Source organism: Typha latifolia, chromosome 5, assembly GCF_019914945.1.
Source record: "Typha latifolia isolate L0001 chromosome 5, TyphaL0001v2, whole genome shotgun sequence".
Lineage (NCBI taxonomy): Eukaryota > Viridiplantae > Streptophyta > Magnoliopsida > Poales > Typhaceae > Typha > Typha latifolia.
In genome coordinates this window covers 15,018,783-15,036,799 of record NC_133090.1, presented here as the reverse complement: position 1 = coordinate 15,036,799, position 18,017 = coordinate 15,018,783, and the positions used below count along the sequence as shown (strand labels likewise).

Genomic DNA, 18,017 nt, shown 5'->3' with positions numbered 1-18,017 from the left:
ATGGTTACCTTCTGAGCTATTAGATATTCTGAGCTCGAATAAAATGTTTACATCTAGTTCTCCTTACGGCCCAATACATTGGGACGGCCCAAATTCTTTCAATTTTGTCATGCGAAACTACAAAACTAAATATCCGGGTAAAGTCTCTCTGCATAAATGCTGGATAATTCTTCGTTGGATACTACACGACAGAGCTAGATTGAGCTTTTGTATCAAGATTCTTTCCCATTCGTTAGACATCACATCAGCAAGATATGCTAAAGTAGGGAAACAGAAGAACAAACTTTGTCTGAGTGGTCACACTGTTGCAGGATACACAACTACACGAGACAAAATTTTCTAATAATCCTAGATCCGTCCTTTATTATTGTGAAGGATAACAATAAAAAAGAAAACTTTTTCCGTATGAGACCAATGTTACTAGATTCTACTCATCAAGATGATCATGATCCACTGGGCAGATTAGAGCTCTGTGGTTGTTCTTGGCGTTGCGTTGGTGCCTCGGAGTGACAGCGGCGAGGACGACGAGGCCACACAGGAGCGCGAGGACGAGACCGAGGCCATTCACGAGAGTCGCTTCTATCGAGCGCCGGGGGAGCCCACGCTTGGTCTGGAGTACGGTCATCTTCTCCAGGAGGCCCATCTCGGCCGTGGCCACGGCCAGGGAGTACGTGTACAGCCCCGCAAATACACGCCACGGTTGTGGTCGAACGATTGATTTCGATCGCCGCCCCTCGGATCGGGTCAAGAGGCTCAGGAAACCACTCAACCACTGGGCGCGCACGTTAGCCGGCGGAGCAAATTAAGTAAAAAATAAAAATAAAATAGCAAAAAGGGGAATGGAGTAGGAAGACCTGGGCGCCGAAGAGGGAGACGGAGAGGAGGCCGATCCAGGAGTGCAAGCTGTAGAAGTTGGCCACGATTCCATTTTTACCCTTGAACTTGGCCCAAATCCCGAAAAGCCCGAACAAGAGGGCGGCTCCCTGGAGAAACAGGCGCGCCGACTTCCGCCTCTGCGCCAATAGAGCTGGCATCTCGAAGTCTCATTACTCCCCGTCAGATTACCGCAGAGAGAGAATATGAGTTGAATCAAAGAAGAGGGGCTTGTTTACCTTCGCCTCCGAGGAGGATGAAGCCGACGACCATGAGGATATGGTGGAGGACCTGGGAGGAAGTTAAGATGAAAGAATTGGGGCATTTTAGTCCTCTTACGGGGTGCGATCGGGAAAGAGATTGAATGGATACTTACGGAATAGAGGTGGTCGAAATGGGTAGTAGCGGCGGCGGCGGCAGCGGAAGTGGAGAGGAGGACGGTGCTACGGAAGGCGAGGGACCACACGAGGACGAGGACGGCGACGAGGAGAGACGCGAGCCGAGCAAGAGACACGATGACGCCGGCCATGCGATCGATCGTACAAGTTGCTTCCTGTCCTTTTTCTCTCCCGCAGACGAGAAGGAAACTTCTATCGAGGTTTACAGCTCCTTTTTTACTTTCCCATTTTACCCTCGTCTTGTTTTAATATTCCTCTTATCTTTACAATTGGAGTCCGTGGGGGGCGATCGATGGATTCAACAATGGGCCGAACCTGCCTAGGGCTTTAGAGAGGCTTAACCGAGACGAACGAGAGTGAGTGAGAGCACTGTCGCCGAGACAATGGCGGCTTCGTCGTCCTCCTCCTTCCTTTCGAGGCGTCTCCTCCTCTCTCGCTCCATCCTCTCCTCCTCCTCCTCCTCCTCACGTCGATGCTTCTGCTCTTCTTACCTCTCCGGGGACGAATCCTTTCCGGACTCTCCCAAACCCGACCAGAATACTTCCTCTTCCCAGTCCTCCTCGTCCCCGCAGCAACAGAAGCAGCAGCAGCAAGTCCCTTTCCAGCGGCTTCTCGAGAACGGTCTTGATCCCGGTGTTTACAAGGTATTAACTTCAATCTCGCCACCAAATAATTTGCTCCTATTTGTTTATTTTCTTATTGGTTTTGAGACGATTGATTTGGATGTGTTTGAGTACGGAAGGCGATCATGGTGGGTAAGGTGGGGCAGCAGCCGGTGCAGAAGCGGCTGAAGAGCGGGCGGGCGGTGGTCCTGTTCTCACTCGCGACGGGAGGGATACGGAACAACCGCCGGCCGCTGGAGAACGAGGCCCCGCGGGAGTATGCCGAGCGATGCGCCGTGCAGTGGCACCGCGTTAGCGTCTACCCCGAGCGCCTTGGCGACCTTGCCCTCAATCACGTCAAGCCCGGGTTAGTCCCTCTTCTTATTATTCTTCCTGTAGAATGGATTTTGTGTGTGGTCCTTTAATTCGTTTCAGGCATAAGATTTCTTTTACCCTGTTCAATGATACGTGTTGATACGTTTTCCTAAACGAACAAGGTCCATTAGGCCTTTTCAAATTGGTTGATTGTAGTCTTCGCCATCCTGGTGATCAATGAACCGGAAATTTCAGCATCATATGAAACCATATTTTAGAAAGAAGCTTGTTCTTACTTCTTACAAAGAGAACGTTGCCCAAACACTAGATTGCTCAGGCTTGACTTAGGATCTTTGAGGTTAATCAAACATGAACAGAGCAAATTTGGCTAGCTTATGATTTTCAGGCTTGTTCAAGCTGGGCTTTTTTATGATCCGAAACCGAAAAATGAGTTAAGCTTGGTTTTGTTGTCTAAACTATAAGTAGCTAATCCTAAACATTGGTCGTATTGCTCCAGAATTGGTTATCTACAACTTAGTTCTTGTTCATAACTAGTGTCTTATGTTGGGATTTATAAGCAAAGGGTGGTGGGCTAGGATTTTTGGTAAAAGTAATAAATCCAATATCTGACACTTATATACAATTGGAAAAATAGAGTTTGAGAAAGTTAATGATGCTATGTACTTATTCATAATTTTGACAGACTAAGATGATTAAAATGTCAATTTTGTAAATAATCACACAGGGATAATATTATGTTTGTAAAGGCCTGTATGATTGATACTTTTTTAACCTAGGAAATGAATATTTCTTGTGGTGCATTAATAATTAAAATGCAACTTTTGATAAGATGATAGTTCTTAGAGTGAATATAAGAGTAGTTTTGGATTATATGATGTGAACAAATTATGAGTAGAATATGATAGTGGTAACTGTGATAAGGTAACTAATGAAGTGTTATTTGGCAATAGAACAACAAAATGATCTGGCACTTGTTGTAAGTCATATTGTTTTCCAGTCTTCCCTTTTGTTTTGTAGAACTCATATTTTGACCCTGTTCTCTTGATTATGTTATTTTTCCTGTTAAAAAATGCATCATCATATAATAATGCACTTGTTGTTTGCTTTATTACAGATCCACTCTATACTTGGAAGGCAACCTTGAGACCAAGGTGTTCAGCGATCCAATTACTGGGCTTGTTAGGCGCATAAGGGAAATAGCTATTCGCCGAGATGGTATGTATTGTCTGGCTCTTTTGTTGTTCCATTTGACTTTCCATGCTGGTGCTGTATTTGGTGCAGCATGCTGAGGTAGAGCTGACAATAAAGGAACATGGTACATCTAACATAGGCAATTTAACTGTAAATTTGTCGCTTTTGTGCTTGATAAATTTGTTCACCAGATTGTCACCAAGTGCCCATCAAGCATGAATAAGAAAATTCCAGTTGGAGGAGTTTGGAACAACAGTCTTTTATTAATCTGTTTATGTGTGGTATTTGGAATTCTAGTATACCTTTCATAAAGGAGCATATGGGCACTACTTTTAATTAAACAGTGAGATATGTTTGAAGGTTTCTTTTCTTGAAGCTTGTTAGGATTTTGCATGGTTGCTGGTCAATTTGAGACTATTAATAATCAATGCATCTTTGAGGTAGTAATTATGGAATTTTCCTGCAAAGTTAGTATTTGGCAAGTTGAACAGCTTCATTAGAATAGTGAAAGGAGCTCATTTGCAGACACCATTCACACCAAAACTAAAGCAGAGTCAATTATTTAACCTTTTCTTTTTGTCAGGATATGTCATCTGCTGGCCTAATAGTGATATTGCCATATTGATTTGCTACATATATTTGTTTTGTTGCATGCACAATGTTGAGTTAGACCTCTAACAATATCCATTTCCTGAGCAGGTCGCCTTGTCTTTCTTGGTAACGACTGCAATGCCGCTCAGTTAGAACAAGGGGAGCTAAGGGGTGTTGGCTACTACTAAAGGTAAAAGCCTGAAAAGATGAGGAAGCACTGTCACAGAGATAAAGGAATTCAAGACAGCTCTTCCTCATTGTGCAAGAGAAATGTCATCAGGATCAGATGATTCGGTTGTAACTTTCAGTTAGCCTTGAAGATTCTTACAGCCTCTGGCTGCAATTGAACAATTGTAACTGATTTAGAACTGCAGTGTGGGGTACCTTTCTTACTACAGTGTGAGCATAAGCAAAATTGGATAATGCACTATTATATGTTGTTGTTCCTCTTACAAGACAATGTAAATGCTTTAGCCATCCTTCAGAGTTCACTGTATCCAACTATATTTGGAAGGTATGTTGCATAAAGGAACTTGTGTTATATATATATAGGTTTTGCTTTCTGGTAGTTCATTCAGACCCAAGTTTGATTGGCAAGGCGAGTAACATCTTGAAGAGCTTTATTGCAGAATGTTATCAATAGTTGGATGCAGTATGAAACAAATGTTTTGCAGTCAGTGCCCGTCCAAAATATTGGTAGGGAGTAACGAAGCCAGGTGAGCTTGAGCTTTTAGTAATTGGATGTACTTCTGTTTGTGTATACATATCTTCTGGTAGGTATAGGAAGATTTTGATAGAGCATCTATCTCGCCTGTACAATTTTTTACAAAGTTTATGTGTGCTATCAAGAACGTCATGCAGCCAAAAGCACTTCTGGAAGTTTTGATGCTCTCATCTCCAATCCACGCAACACATGACTAAACCAGAAAGAGAACCCAATGCTGAAAAAGATTACCACTGTGCAATAATTGATAAAATTCACACTTACTGGATGATTTACAGAATGACATTAGAAGACTTTTTGGAGCAACTACCAAAAATCATCACAAGAACAGTGTCCCTGCACAAAATGATGATATCTATTTGGATCCTTCAAGATAATCTCTTTATCGTAATTTAACGATACAAACTTGAAAACTTTATGACAATCTCTACAAACTCTTAGGTTCTTGCCTATCCGGATCACTCTTTCTCCTCCACACTGTATGAAAACAAAAGCCAAAGCCAGTTTCTCTGTATGACCACATAAATCAGTCATCTTTTGTTTCTCACTTACCCTGTGACCGACATTTGATGTATCTGGCACAACTCCAGCCCTCTGCATCATTAGACCTAATTTGTCTAAGAAGTCATAGATATCTTTTGAGAATGTCCTCAAGTGATCACCAACTGTGAACTTGTATACCTTTTTCTTCACTTCCACCCAGCTACATGCAGTATCTGGCTTCAACCTCAAATCCTGCATGACTGACCTCACCCTAGAAAGATCCTCCCACTTACCAGCTTCAGCATAGAGGCGAGACAATAGCACATAGTTACCTACATCATATTGGTCTAGCTCTAAGGCTTTCCTAGCTGCATACTCCCCCAACTCAAGATTCTTATGTGTCCTACATGAAGAAAGAAGTGCACCCCATACAAACTTGGATGGTGCAATAGGCATCTTCTTTATGAATTCATGAGCCTCCTCAAGACGGCCAGCACGTCCATATAGATCAACCATACAAACAAAATGCATCATCCCTGGGACAATGTTATAATCTCTTTCCATGGAATGGAACAGCTCTCGACCTTCATCAACTAGCCCACCATGGCTACAAGCTGATAGGATAGAAACAAAGGCAATTCCATCTGGCTTAATTCCTGATTCTTTCATTTGCGTAAACATGTGTAAAGCTTTTCTACTGAAGCCATGGGAACCATAGCCGGAGATCATTGTGGTCCAAGTTACCACATTCCTTGTGGACATGCTATCAAAAATAGTAATAGAAGACTTGATATTCCCTGTCTTTACATACATGTCGATGATAGCATTGTAGAGCCCCAGTGTTTCTAGCTCACTGTGCTTGTTAGTACATTTGAGGATGAATCCTTGTATCTCTTTCCCTTTCCGAAGGTCATTAGTTAACCCACATACACTCAACACTGCAGCGAGCGTAGAAGGTTTAGGATGCTGCCAACCTTCTAAGACCATGTCACGGAATAGTTGGAGAGCAGCCTCAAACAACCGATTTGAAACAGAGGTATTGATGATTGAATTCCACGAAACCAAGTTTCTTTTTCTCATTCTATCAAATATTCTGTTAGCACAAATCAAGTTTCCACATTTGCCGTACATGTCTAGAAATGCAGTCTGCAATATCATATCCTCGTTGTCAAGAAGACCATATCTCAAAGCAAACCCATGAAGAATTCTTCCCACTCTAATCTCAGCTAATTGCGAGCAAGCAGCTAATACACTCGTTATGGTAATCCTTGTTGGCCGAATTTTCTCTTCCATCATCTTAAAGAAGCAATCCACAGCCTGACTGCCAAACCAATTCTGCGAGAGTCCACCGATCATAGCAGTAAACGAAACCACATCCCTTTTGGGCATTTCGTCAAACAACTTGTATGGGGCATGAAAGTAGCCATATTTGAAGTACATCTCTATCAGTCCGGTGCTGACATAGAGGTCAAACATGAAGCCAGATTTGATAGCAAAAGCATGGATTTGCTCTCCATGGAGAGGAGGCTCTTCAAGCTCTAGAGATAGCTTGAGTAAAGACGGAACAGTGAATCTATCTGGTCTAGTGCCTCGCTTCTGTGATTCCAAGAAATGGGTAAGTGCCTTTATGGGATTTCCGGAGCTAAGATGAGATCTTATAGTGAAATTGAGAGAGAAGGCAGTGTACTGCCTAACTTCTACACATGAAAGAGAACATGATGATAATTTGCCTATGGCATGAATTGACTTCTCGTGGAATGCCAATTTGCTACTCTGCATAGATACCGACTCTGATGCCCACTAATTTCTGAAACTAATATCAAACACAGAGATGGCATCCACAGTCATTTACTTCCAAGACTATATTTGTATCGAAGTATGATCAAATTGGGTCGGGCAGTATCGGGTCAGATCGTATAAAAGTACTACCCGAGAGAGTTATGCCATAAATAGTGAATAGGTTTTGAATCATCTTCATTATCTGAAATAATTGATGGAGCAAGTGGTTGCCCTCGTAAGAACACAATATTTGCACTATTTTTATAGAAGCCCGTTGGCAAGATTTATTCATTCGATAGTTTAATATATAATAAAAGAGAAGAAATAAAATTATAATTTTTTAACACAAATCTCACACTTGATTATATATAAAATAATATAAAAATAAAAATATAAGATAATAAGTTTTAAAATACAAATAAAATATAATACTAAGTACAATCCAGAAAATTTCACACAGTCACAAAATGCCTAAAATTAGATTGCAACTTCGTCGCAATTAGACAATTGAAGACATGACTATGCAAATCTTCAAGCTGGAGAAAAAAATAATTCAACAAAGCATATAATAACAAAAAAAAATTAAAACCAAAATACCACTGATCAAACAGCAAGATGCTAATCCTACACTACAAGAGAGTGGTTGGACAGATATGAATATAGTTAAACGTAGGGCAACGAAGCAAACGACATATTTACCTTTAGTCAAGCCATTAATGACTTGCATATGTCCTTATTTATGAGGCTGTGTTAACTCTTCAAGGCCCCACTAATAGAGCATCTTTCCCTTGTTACACAAATCCAAGAGGATCAAATAGCATATATCATATATGCATCTTATTTCCTTTCCTTTCCTGATCCTAATTGTTTTAAAGTCAAAGAACACTTTCAAATCTCCCGACCGTTAGAGCCCCCTGACATCTTCTCGACCGTTGCACCATCCAAGGTCCCAAACCTCTTCATCTCAAATCCCTGACCGCCGTCCATCGACATCCATCCAACGCCTCAGATTGCGTCCACCGTGACCTTTCTCAAATCTCCCCTCCCCCCCTTTTCTCCTTATCCCAGCTGCTTCATCTCCTGCATTCTACTGTTACAAGAAGATACTCCACCATCTCAAGAAACTCCATTTTCTTTTTCTCAACCTCCATCCAAAGATCTGATCTCGCTGTCAAAAAAATTGGATTTTGGTACCTGGGTCATTGGGGAAAAAAATTTCAAATTTCCATGCCTGAATAGCTTCTCGTTCCCTCTTCTGGCCTTCTTGATTCATTTCTTGTGGGAATTTTTAGAGACCATGCCGGTCTCCACCCGGTCGCAAGTCTCCATCGACCGCAACCGCAACGAGGCAAATCTTGCCGGCGATCGGTCCCAACTGCCGCCGCCGTGTCCCGGCTCGTCGCTTCTTCGCAATCCTCACCATGGCCTAAAGGAGAAGTTGAGGGCCCTCACCCTCTACTACGAGCAGCACAAGCAGCAACTAGCCTCTTCGAGCGAAAGAGTTCTCGCCTCCCACCATCCGAGCGTCGATCTCCTCAACTCCAACCTCAAGAAGAGGGAAGAAGAGCAAGAAGAAGTAGCCAAGAGGAGGAAGGAAGCGGATGGGGATATCGATTTGCCAATGAAAGAAAATATCGTGCTGCCAAGCCCGCAAAAGGCTGCGAAGAATCACGTTGTGTTTCCAAGAATAGACGCAAAAGAGAACCAAGAAAGTAACCACATTTTGGGCATCTCCTGCCCAACAAAGCGGACGACGACGGCGGCGAGGAAGTTATCCATGGGAGGATTAGGAACGCAGTCGGAAATCAGGGTAGGAAGGACCAAGGTTTGCTGGGAATTAGGAGTTCCGTCGGAGAATGCCGAGACGGGAAGTAGGATTCTTGTCTTCGTCAGGCTCCGGCCAATGGCGAAGAAGGAGAAAGACGCCGGGTCGAGGCCCTGCGTCAGGATTGTGAACAAGAAAGACGTCTACTTGACGGAGTTCGCCTTGGAGACCGATTACCTCCGGCTGAAGAGGGTCCGAGGCCGCCATTTCTGCTTCGATGCCTCGTTTCCGGATTCGACGACGCAACGAGAAGTTTATTCTACCACGTAACTTTTCTCATCCTTCTTCGATGCTTCGTTAAATTCATCTTTATTTTCTTCATGGTAGTAGATTTATTAAAGTCGCACATATCAACTTGTAAATTGGAATTCTAATTAGTATGCATTAATTGCTATTTGGAAGTAATTGATTGGTGTAATCATATTAGCAAAAAAACAAAATTATCTCGTGTAATTATGTCCATATCTTCCATCCGAACTTTTTTTTCCTGATCAAACCACCAAAAAGTATACAAAAGTTGCGTTATTATTATTTTTTTGGCTAAATTGTTGAAAATTATCCACAACTAGGAATTTTATAAGCAATTCAATGCGCAACTTCTGGGACAATTTTAGGCTGCCAAAACTTCTACTAATTCAATAGCATAATCTGATCGATTTAAATTAAAATAACATTAGACAGTTCACAGATACATGCTTTGATAATTTTCATGGTATTAATTCTATACATGTTTGTGTTCTGCAGTACATCAGATCTAGTAGAGGGTGTTCTCCAAGGGCGGAATGGGTCAGTATTCTGCTATGGGGCTACAGGAGCTGGCAAAACATATACAATGCTGGGAACTATGGAGAACCCAGGAGTGATGGTGTTAGCCATCAAGGACCTCTTCCTTAAGATTAGACAGAGGAGTTACGATGGGAACCACTCTGTTCAGCTCTCTTACCTTGAGGTCTACAATGAAACTGTCAGAGATTTGCTTTCTCCCGGTAGACCTCTCGTCCTCCGAGAAGATAAGCAGGTTGGTCAGCTTGGCATGCTCTCAGAATAACACTTTCTATACTTTGCTTTGATGAAGATTATCTCATATATCTTTGTTTTGATTCAATAATCGGCAGCAGTTCCTGGGAATATATTTTTCTGCTAGGATTCTCTGTAAGATATACTACATACTGACATTTATTCAGAGAGTAAAAGGAAATGACATTTTGTTAATCATTTCAGGGAATAATTGCTGCAGGCCTCACTCAGTACAGAGCTTACTCAACAGATGAAGTAATTGTTCTTCAATCACTTATGTAAGGTTAACTGTGGAGCAAAAAATCACAGATAGGTTTTCTGTTTATCTCCTTGCAGGTAATGCAATTACTTCAGCGAGGGAATCAAAATAGAACGACTGAACCAACTCGAGCAAATGAGACCTCTTCACGCTCTCATGCGATACTTCAGGTTGTTTTCGCCAACGAAAATTCCTTTAGTCCTGCTGAATATGGACCTTTTGAATTAACCTGCTAAATATTATAGGTTGTTGCAGAATATAAAGTCAAAGAAGCAGGAAACATCGTGACCAGAATCGGGAAGCTTTCACTCATTGATCTTGCTGGATCAGAGAGAGCTTTAGCAACCGATCAACGAACACTGAGATCACTTGAAGGTGCCAACATTAATCGTTCCCTCCTTGCACTGAGCAGTTGTATTAATGCTCTTGTGGAGGGGAAAAAGCACATACCCTATCGCAATTCTAAGCTGACCCAGCTTCTCAAGGATTCACTTGGTGGGCAATGTAACACTGTTATGATTGCCAATATCAGCCCTTGCAATCTTTCATTCAGTGAGACGCAAAACACTCTCCATTGGGCAGACCGCGCCAAGGAGATAAAAACTAAGGTTTGTTGAAAAGCAAATTTCAGTTGTAGAGGAAAGATATATAGTTCTATATCAAACGATTTCTTACTTGAACTAATCTTAATGTTGTTTGTGTAACATTCAATGATCAGAATGCAATATTGTTGTACAAGTTGTTCATGTGTCGTATGCATATGACTGCAGCTATAAAATCTTGCAAGATTTGAATATATCATACTAAATAAGTAGCAGACTGAACTCAAAATTGTCTTTTCCAGGCAAGTGCTGCGAATGAGGAAGGAATCAAAGTACCAGAATCGGAAACTGATCAAGCAAAACTAGTACTAGAGCTGCAGAAAGAAAATAGTGAGCTGAGGCAGCAATTGATGCGGCATCAACAGAAGCTACTGACAGTCCAGGCTCAATCACTAGCCACTAACTCCTCACCAGTACCTCATGCAGTCCCCTCCTCTCTCATCTCTTCGCCATATTCAACCCAACGGAAGCCTAAGCGCTCTATCTTATCTGGAAATTGCTTCACCCCCGACTCAAAAAAGAAGCCTGCCGATGATGTGCAAGTGAATGAACTACAGAGGAAAGTGAAGAATTTAGAGACTGAGATGGAAAGGCTGAAGAAGGAACACATACTGCAGCTTAAGCAGAAGGATGAGTTCATTCGCAAGTTGGTTACTAAGAATTCTTCAAAGCCTTCAGAAGGAGGAGAGAAAAGAATTGTCACAAGAGCAAGTCTGCGTAAAGGAGAAAGGGATGCAGTAGAAAATGGTGAGCTTAAGAGCCCAATTCACCGTTTCGCATCACCTGCGCCAACCGCCAAGAAACGCACCTTCTGGGATATAACAACTGGTAATAGCCCATCGGTTCTTGCTGCTAATGGCAGGAAGACAAGAAGCCATGTTGCTGCCGAGACACCAAAGGCCCCATCAATGCTACTTCAGGTATAATTTCTTGTAATTAGCAACACATACATTGATTGCATTTGAGAATAAGCATTAACATAGAAGGAAATATTTGATGTTTCGTACAAAATGTATGTCCTAGAAGGCTTTCCCAGTCTCCTTTTCTTTGTCTTTTCTTTTTTGTATGTGAGTATTCCCCTACTGATGCAGCTTGCATATGATTGTTTCTGGTTTCTGTTCTTGTTGGGGCCTCACATTGCAAATCACTTCCTTTCAGCCGGGCTTCACTCGTCAGAGAGTTGATCCATTCAAGCTCTAAGAACAATGATGAGGAGGAGCAAGAAGCAAAGAGGGTGTACTTGTTCTTCTCTTTATTCGCTACACTGCAGCTTGTTCATTAACGTATATCTCTTATTTTTTAGGCACAGTTTGTTTGAACAAACTGGGATGTCTTTTTTTTTTTCTTCTGTTTATTATTGTAGTCATTCAAATTCTTCAGAATATAATGCATTCATTTACAAGAGGAAACACCAAATTCTTCACCTATATGAGATGTCCTCTCTGGAAGTAATCGTCAGAAGAACTTATTGAATTATTTAATATAAGTTAATACACAATTTATTGTGTATCTTCTAAATTTATTGTGCCCCGTAACTACTAAACTCATCTTTCTTTCAAATACATTACCAGGAAATCATATCATTTCTACGCTTACATGAGAAATTCATAATTCGCCATTCAAGCCATGCGTGTATCATGACGACAAACAAATCATTAGGAAATGAGATCTATGGCAAGAAGGCACAAATTTGAAAAGAAAAATATTCTTCCACTTCTTGATTAAAGAAGAGATCAAATCAGCTACTTACATGATTAGTGCTCTGCTTATCCAATTTCAGGTAGAATGACATGAAATAATGTTTTATTTTTCTCTCACTGGAAAACATAGACCTATAACAACAAATCGGCAAGCAGCAAATATCAACATTCTAATATAACATCCATAAGGACTTAAAAGACCATTGTAATTCTTTTGTTATCCAATCAACCATAAGTAATAACAGAACAGTCTCTAAACACTATGCTTGCTTCCTAGATTAATCATAATCTGAAACATCATCACTTTCTTCTATATCGACATCCACAGGCCATGGCTTTTTCTTGCCAAGTGCAAGCTTTGAGCATTATTCTCTTATACCATCTCTACATCTCTACCTATTTGCTTTTGGAATGAGCGGTATCTCATATTCTCATCTATCCTAACCAACTAGTATGCAAATTTGAGACTGTCGAACGTGAAAAAAGAATAGCCATGCAACCACTTCGTCACTTGATCTCATGAACATATGCTTCTAGTGAGACCCATACGAGAAAATGCATCCAATTCCATGTTAAAAGCTTCCAATAGCCACTAGTTATTCCACTCCCACAAGCTACAATAATTCAAGCCACTTTGTTCTTAGATTCTCAAAACAAATCTGAGGATTTGAGCTCTTGGTGTCTGCTATAAATACCATTGCCTGGATAACTCCGAGAAACTCAAGACAAGTCCACTTCCCAAAGCTTCTCTCTTTCTTCTGTGGTGCAAGAGGTGAGAGATCCAGGAAGCAGGAATGGCATCCTTGAAGGCTGTGAAACCAGTTGGGCTCATGGGCCAACCCAAGGAACCTACCAAGCCCAGTGAGAGTGCACCAAAAGCATCAGCCTCGAAGCCGGCCCCTAAGAAGGCCGAGCTGAAGCCCAAGGAGCCCAAGAAGAAGGTAGACTCTCATATTATTATAATTCTTCTCTTCTAATTCCATATAATTTTACTTTTTCAACAAATTATGAGGTTAAAAAAAAAGTTATGATAGAAAAAGGAGACACTTATTGCATCAAATTGACGTATAGTTTACTCTCAAACAGGTTAGGAGTAGGAAAGCAACAGTAAAGAATTAACGGAAGCTGGTTACGTGGAGCTTCGCTTGCATCCAGAGTTGCAATTCCTCTTATTTTCGGTTTTTCTTTTTCTTTTCCCCCCCCCCCCCTCCTTCTCAGTGTTATGGTGAGTCTGGATGTTAAGACTCCAAGTTGGATGCTTGACTGTGCCAAATAAAGTGGCTTCTTATTGACTCTATTTACTAGCAAGCACTCTGAGCTGGTTCTAGGAGAGGCTTCATCATGCAAGCAGAGACAAAAATACTGTGCAGGATAAACAACAAATATTCCACAATAACCAGGATTTATATACTGGTGCTTAGTGAGGATAGGAAATTAAGTATAATCCAATCAACAGTATCTGTAAGAAATATACTGCAGACGGACGCCACGGATATTAAGAAAAACTTACTATCATACGCAGCATTATGATATCGTAATGAAATTAACGCATATTGAAAAACAAAATATTGCACAAAACTGGACATAACAGTTCACTTACATCAGCGTCAACTTCTCGACCAGTTTCAGATGTTTCATCAGAGAATCTATATGAAAGAGAAGCTGCTAAGAAAATATATACAACTACCTAATCAAATGCCCGAGTTCTAATCCCTTATACTGGAACAAAAATTCCAGAAGTCTTCTGGTATTGTACCGTTGTTCATCCATCACTTTTCTCCAGAGCTATCGTGTTGTACAGTTTTGCCAATTCTTTATGTGCTATCTTTGCTGCTGCTTGTTTTAAACATAGATCAGCTGTGCAAACTCAATAAATTATCCTTCTCCTGCATGACCCCACACAAATGTGCATAATAATTAGTTTATCACTTAGAATTCAGCACCATTTCGTTTTTATACTTCAAACACCTCGATGCTTTTGTCACATCAAGATTTAAAAAATGATTAGTAGGAAGGCTGAGGTAAAACCATCACCACCTTCTCAAAAGGGGCTTATTTGACGAGCCAACTTCAATTGCCATTCGGGAACCAAGCGCTGTGGTATAGGTGCTACAGCAGCTTTGGCAAGTGCAATTGCATCACTGGCAAGGATGACAGCAACAATATCTTCAACTAGTTCATCTCTACCACCTCTAAGAGGATCCTACAAATGCAGATTACCCAATGTTTTGCATTAAAAGAAACATCCATGTCAAACAATTTTTTGTAGTCTTTCTCCTTAGATAATAACACAACAAAAATAAAACTTAAGCAGGTTTAACCACATAAGTTTGAAATAACTAGCAATCTGAGTTACAAAAGGTGCTACCTGCAGAAATAAATCAGTGTGTGTTTTGCCTTCAAATAGGACTAATTTAACTTGAGCACCAGCACTCTGAAGCACATCAGCGAAAGTTTGGCTACATATGATATTAGAAGTAATCAGCGAGTATGAGTTATATCAAGAAAAGTACATAAGCAACTTAATGTAATTAAGATCAATTTCTTTCCAAGAAAAAGCCTATCCAATTACAATAATGGAGTGGGAAATTAAGTTGACTACTAATAAAAGGAATAAAATAAGTTAAGTAGATGATGTTTGCAAATAATACAATAAGAAGATCATGTTTAACAATCTTAAACCCTAGTACATGAGAATCCATAAGTTAACCTGACTTGAGAAGTTACTGTTACTTATGACTAATTTAGCGAACTCAAACATACAATTTATGTAATGTTAAAACCAACTGTTCAGGGTCTAATGGTTTACACGACATTAATCATGTAGCATCACACATTCATTCAAACTATATTGAAAAGTTGTACTTAATCAGTAGAGATAATAAAATGTACGGAAATTGAATTAAATTGAAGATGGAAGGAAAATTATAATAGTAAAGTTCCACTAAGGTCAACCTGGCAGATGATGGTATAGAATAGTCGCCTGTTCCATGGAAAAGTATAATAGGAGGCAGCATAGATATTACTTGTACACTTGACTCTTGCACCACAACTTCTGGAGAAAAATGCCGTAACGATTGTTCTCCCTCCATTATGCTGACACAAAAGATCAAATCACGGTATTTAAAATGCTATATGGTAAATTGACTCAAAATTAATGTATCATCAAAAGAAATAGTGATTAAAAAAATCTTAGTGGTATGACTACCTGAGAAATATCTTGCGATAAAGACCTCGTTCATGGAAATGATCGACCAGGTTTAGCATATTATATCTGTTAATGCAAGTGTAAGTTAGCTTTGTTGTGATCACAATATTAAAAAAAAATCTTAAAAGAGAATAACCATAAAGTGCATCCTTAGTCAGGCAAGAAAGGCAAACTACTCCAAAGTCCAAATATTTCTGCTTCAGCAACTAGAATGTATCACTTGGATTCGTTACCAGCTTAAATATGACGCACAAATTAATAATGGAGCCAAAAGATGAGGCCACCTGGAGAATATTAAGCACTTGAGAACTCACCCTCCAGATAAACCGAAGTAGGCTTTTATCTGAGACGCACTCCAGGTAGTGCTTTCTCCTCTTGCTTCTTTATTTGCCTGATCCACGAGGGTGCAAGCAGCAATATGTGCACCCGCTGATTGTCCCATTAAATAGATCCTTCACCAAAGGTAATGGAAAGATAACTAAAAGATGTAATACCAATGAAAAATAACTAAAATATTAGAAATATAAAGTATTTCTCCTAAAGCAATTAGTTTTAAGTTGCCAAATGGAATCCAGAATATATTGAGAATAGGATCCTCAGAGAATACTAATTAGGTTTCTAAGGTGCCAAATGGTAAAGAATGAAATTCGCACACCAAATAATGCCATTAATCCCAAAAAGAATGTGCAGAACCGCCACATCAAAATTGGCTTTGAACCAAAATTGACTCACCATGGGGTGCAATGACGATCCATGTCAATTAGCTATCAGAATGTAAACTATGATTTGACCTTCTAATAAAACATATGGCTCAATTTACAAATATTGAAATATAAGGTATAAACCACAAATAGGTGAACATGCAAGGTGTTAAATGCAAATTTCTCTTAATAATATAAAGCAGCGTTGACATATGCATACTGGTCAGGGTCTCCTCCATAGCTAGCAATATTGTTGCACACGAACGAAATCCCTTGAGAAGCATCTCTCACCATATCACTTATGGTCCCTTGAGGAAAATTTCTGCAAGAAATTTCAACTAGAAGGTCAAATGAAGTTGAATGATATAACCAAAGAGTCTATATGCACAAATATGAATATGAAATTAGATACTAACATCGCAGTGCCTTAAAAGTACACCTGTAATCGATGCAAGCAACAATAATTCCTCTTTCCGCCAACCTCTTCCCTAGGAGAGAACCCCATGCCTTGTAACTGGAAATCGAAACCAAAAAAAAAAAAAAAATAGTGCCTCAGAAGGTCTATTTTCTGATGAAGTACCATTTAATAGCAGCATTTATTAACTTACCCAATGATCCAAGCCCCACCGGTTATAAATGCCACCACTGGCCTTGGCCTATCGATCTCTTGTGGTAGATATAAATCCAACCTACAAAATCGAAATTTTATCGGGTCTAACTTAATAGAAATAAAAGAGATTCATGTCATATTGTCATGCCATTCAGAGGTAGGATAACTTGCCGATTTCTTGGTTGTTCTCCGTAAACTACACTTCTTCGGATCTGGCTTGAGAAGAAATAGTAATATCCAACTGTACAAATAAAAACAAGTTATCTTGAGTACAAAACCAAATTGAATCCACTGACAAGCCAACCAAGCATCACCATCTTCTCATAATACCTTGTAGAAAGCCTGGCATAAGCAAGATTGCATAGAAACTGAGTGCAAGAAACCGTGAAATCCACCTGTAGCCTACCCTGTAAAGAAAAAGAAAACAAATGGGAGAGAACATTAAAGATTCGATTTCGGATATACACGCATTATGTCCAAAAGTAAGCAAAAAATGTCTAAAATTGGGGGATAGGAAGAAAGCCAGATCACCGCTACCCGAGGTATTGGAGGAGAATTAACGCGAGGCGGCTGACGAGGTAGGTCTCCGCGGCCGCGTGCCCGACGTCGCGCCGGAAGGACGGCCGGCCGCAGGCGGCGTGGTCCTCCGGCGACCTCCGTCGCCGGCTCCGAGAAGAGGTCCGGCGTAGGAAGGGCGCCTCGGGGTTCCCGCCATCCGGCGCGGTACCGTTAGCCTCGGGATTCGCGACCTCCGACTGCATTGGCGCGGCAGGAGGAGAGGAGGAGAGGGGGAGGAAATGAGTGGGTTCCATTTAAAAGGCGCGTATAATTTGGGGCCACGTGGAGTTGGTGGCCGCGCTTGCTTCGCTTTTTGGAATTCTTGGAGGGAGGGAGCCGGAGAAGGCAAGAGGTAGCCGTTTATCGCTTTTATAGATTTATCCGTATATAGAGGGAGTGGAAGTCTATGTGTACACGCATCAAGATTGGTGCACCAGCATCGACCAGCGACTCTGACGGTTGATCCTGAGGATGCATAGGATTTCGTATGGGAGATCTCGCACGGTGTTGGTAATAAGATCGCCAGCTAAGCATCTTGAAGGTTGTAGACTAGGTGGGCC

The 18,017-nt window shown here is 40.8% G+C and overlaps 5 protein-coding genes and 1 long non-coding RNA gene across 8 annotated transcripts; 3 read left to right on the top strand and 3 right to left on the bottom strand.

The window, feature by feature from the left end:
* Positions 1–205: 205 nt before the first annotated feature.
* On the bottom strand, positions 206–1,402 carry LOC140788512 (probable transmembrane ascorbate ferrireductase 4). The gene is made up of 4 exons (XM_073137777.1): positions 1,250–1,402; positions 1,113–1,164; positions 855–1,027; positions 206–772 (listed from the first exon to the last, which is right to left on the bottom strand). Exons 1-4 carry the CDS (start codon positions 1,400–1,402, stop codon positions 428–430), a joined length of 723 nt encoding a protein of 240 aa, XP_072993878.1. The 3' UTR covers positions 206–427.
* A 102-nt stretch (positions 1,403–1,504) lies between these two features.
* On the top strand, positions 1,505–4,536 carry LOC140788514 (single-stranded DNA-binding protein, mitochondrial). The gene is made up of 4 exons (XM_073137780.1): positions 1,505–1,915; positions 2,014–2,240; positions 3,324–3,424; positions 4,100–4,536. The coding sequence occupies exons 1-4, from the start codon at positions 1,655–1,657 to the stop codon at positions 4,177–4,179; spliced, it is 669 nt and encodes a 222-aa protein (XP_072993881.1). The 5' UTR covers positions 1,505–1,654; the 3' UTR covers positions 4,180–4,536.
* Positions 4,537–5,021: 485 nt separating this feature from the next.
* LOC140789184 (pentatricopeptide repeat-containing protein At3g49170, chloroplastic-like) lies at positions 5,022–6,977 on the bottom strand. Its single transcript, XM_073138791.1, has one exon. It carries the CDS (start codon positions 6,975–6,977, stop codon positions 5,022–5,024), a length of 1,956 nt encoding a protein of 651 aa, XP_072994892.1.
* Positions 6,978–7,890: 913 nt separating this feature from the next.
* On the top strand, positions 7,891–12,089 carry LOC140788197 (kinesin-like protein KIN-8A). Of its 2 annotated transcripts, none has more exons than XM_073137363.1 (7): positions 7,891–9,068; positions 9,547–9,820; positions 10,024–10,074; positions 10,156–10,248; positions 10,324–10,686; positions 10,923–11,600; positions 11,839–12,089. In XM_073137363.1, the coding sequence occupies exons 1-7, from the start codon at positions 8,275–8,277 to the stop codon at positions 11,878–11,880; spliced, it is 2,295 nt and encodes a 764-aa protein (XP_072993464.1). In that variant the 5' UTR covers positions 7,891–8,274; the 3' UTR covers positions 11,881–12,089. The 2 variants fall into 2 exon arrangements, with proteins under 2 accessions (XP_072993464.1, XP_072993463.1); XM_073137362.1 differs by having other exon boundaries at positions 11,772–12,089.
* A 1,008-nt stretch (positions 12,090–13,097) lies between these two features.
* Positions 13,098–13,677, top strand: LOC140788941 (uncharacterized). The gene is made up of 2 exons (XR_012109116.1): positions 13,098–13,321; positions 13,467–13,677. It is a non-coding gene; the product is annotated as an uncharacterized lncRNA (long non-coding RNA).
* A 227-nt stretch (positions 13,678–13,904) lies between these two features.
* Positions 13,905–17,765, bottom strand: LOC140788940 (probable isoprenylcysteine alpha-carbonyl methylesterase ICMEL2). 2 transcript variants are annotated; one of them, XM_073138489.1, is made up of 12 exons: positions 17,437–17,765; positions 17,230–17,306; positions 17,071–17,140; positions 16,898–16,978; positions 16,706–16,803; positions 16,510–16,627; positions 15,903–16,040; positions 15,589–15,654; positions 15,336–15,476; positions 14,749–14,839; positions 14,418–14,583; positions 13,905–14,266 (listed from the first exon to the last, which is right to left on the bottom strand). In XM_073138489.1, the coding sequence occupies exons 1-11, from the start codon at positions 17,709–17,711 to the stop codon at positions 14,422–14,424; spliced, it is 1,317 nt and encodes a 438-aa protein (XP_072994590.1). In that variant the 5' UTR covers positions 17,712–17,765; the 3' UTR covers positions 13,905–14,266; positions 14,418–14,421. The 2 variants fall into 2 exon arrangements, with proteins under 2 accessions (XP_072994590.1, XP_072994591.1); XM_073138490.1 differs by having other exon boundaries at positions 16,510–16,611; positions 16,729–16,803; positions 17,437–17,760.
* Between the last annotated feature and the right edge of the window lie 252 nt (positions 17,766–18,017).

Excerpts from the sequence above, each read along its gene's own strand:
- LOC140789184 (XM_073138791.1), bottom strand. The coding sequence starts at position 6,977 with ATGCAGAGTAGCAAATTGGCATTCCACGAGAAGTCAATTCATGCCATA.
- LOC140788940 (XM_073138489.1), bottom strand. The coding sequence starts at position 17,711 with ATGGAACCCACTCATTTCCTCCCCCTCTCCTCCTCTCCTCCTGCCGCG. Across the intron at positions 16,804-16,897 it reads GGTGGGGCTTGGATCATTGG|TTACAAGGCATGGGGTTCTC; the intron begins GTAAGTTAATAA and ends TTCGATTTCCAG. Across the intron at positions 14,584-14,748 it reads ACACTGATTTATTTCTGCAG|GATCCTCTTAGAGGTGGTAG; the intron begins GTAGCACCTTTT and ends CTGCATTTGTAG.
- LOC140788514 (XM_073137780.1), top strand. The coding sequence starts at position 1,655 with ATGGCGGCTTCGTCGTCCTCCTCCTTCCTTTCGAGGCGTCTCCTCCTC. Across the intron at positions 1,916-2,013 it reads TTGATCCCGGTGTTTACAAG|GCGATCATGGTGGGTAAGGT; the intron begins GTATTAACTTCA and ends TGAGTACGGAAG. Across the intron at positions 3,425-4,099 it reads AATAGCTATTCGCCGAGATG|GTCGCCTTGTCTTTCTTGGT; the intron begins GTATGTATTGTC and ends TTTCCTGAGCAG.
- LOC140788512 (XM_073137777.1), bottom strand. The coding sequence starts at position 1,402 with ATGGCCGGCGTCATCGTGTCTCTTGCTCGGCTCGCGTCTCTCCTCGTC. Across the intron at positions 1,165-1,249 it reads ATTTCGACCACCTCTATTCC|GTCCTCCACCATATCCTCAT; the intron begins GTAAGTATCCAT and ends ACTTCCTCCCAG. Across the intron at positions 1,028-1,112 it reads CATCCTCCTCGGAGGCGAAG|CTCTATTGGCGCAGAGGCGG; the intron begins GTAAACAAGCCC and ends TCGAGATGCCAG.
- LOC140788197 (XM_073137362.1), top strand. The coding sequence starts at position 8,275 with ATGCCGGTCTCCACCCGGTCGCAAGTCTCCATCGACCGCAACCGCAAC. Across the intron at positions 10,249-10,323 it reads GCTCTCATGCGATACTTCAG|GTTGTTGCAGAATATAAAGT; the intron begins GTTGTTTTCGCC and ends TAAATATTATAG. Across the intron at positions 11,601-11,771 it reads CCCCATCAATGCTACTTCAG|CTTGCATATGATTGTTTCTG; the intron begins GTATAATTTCTT and ends CTACTGATGCAG.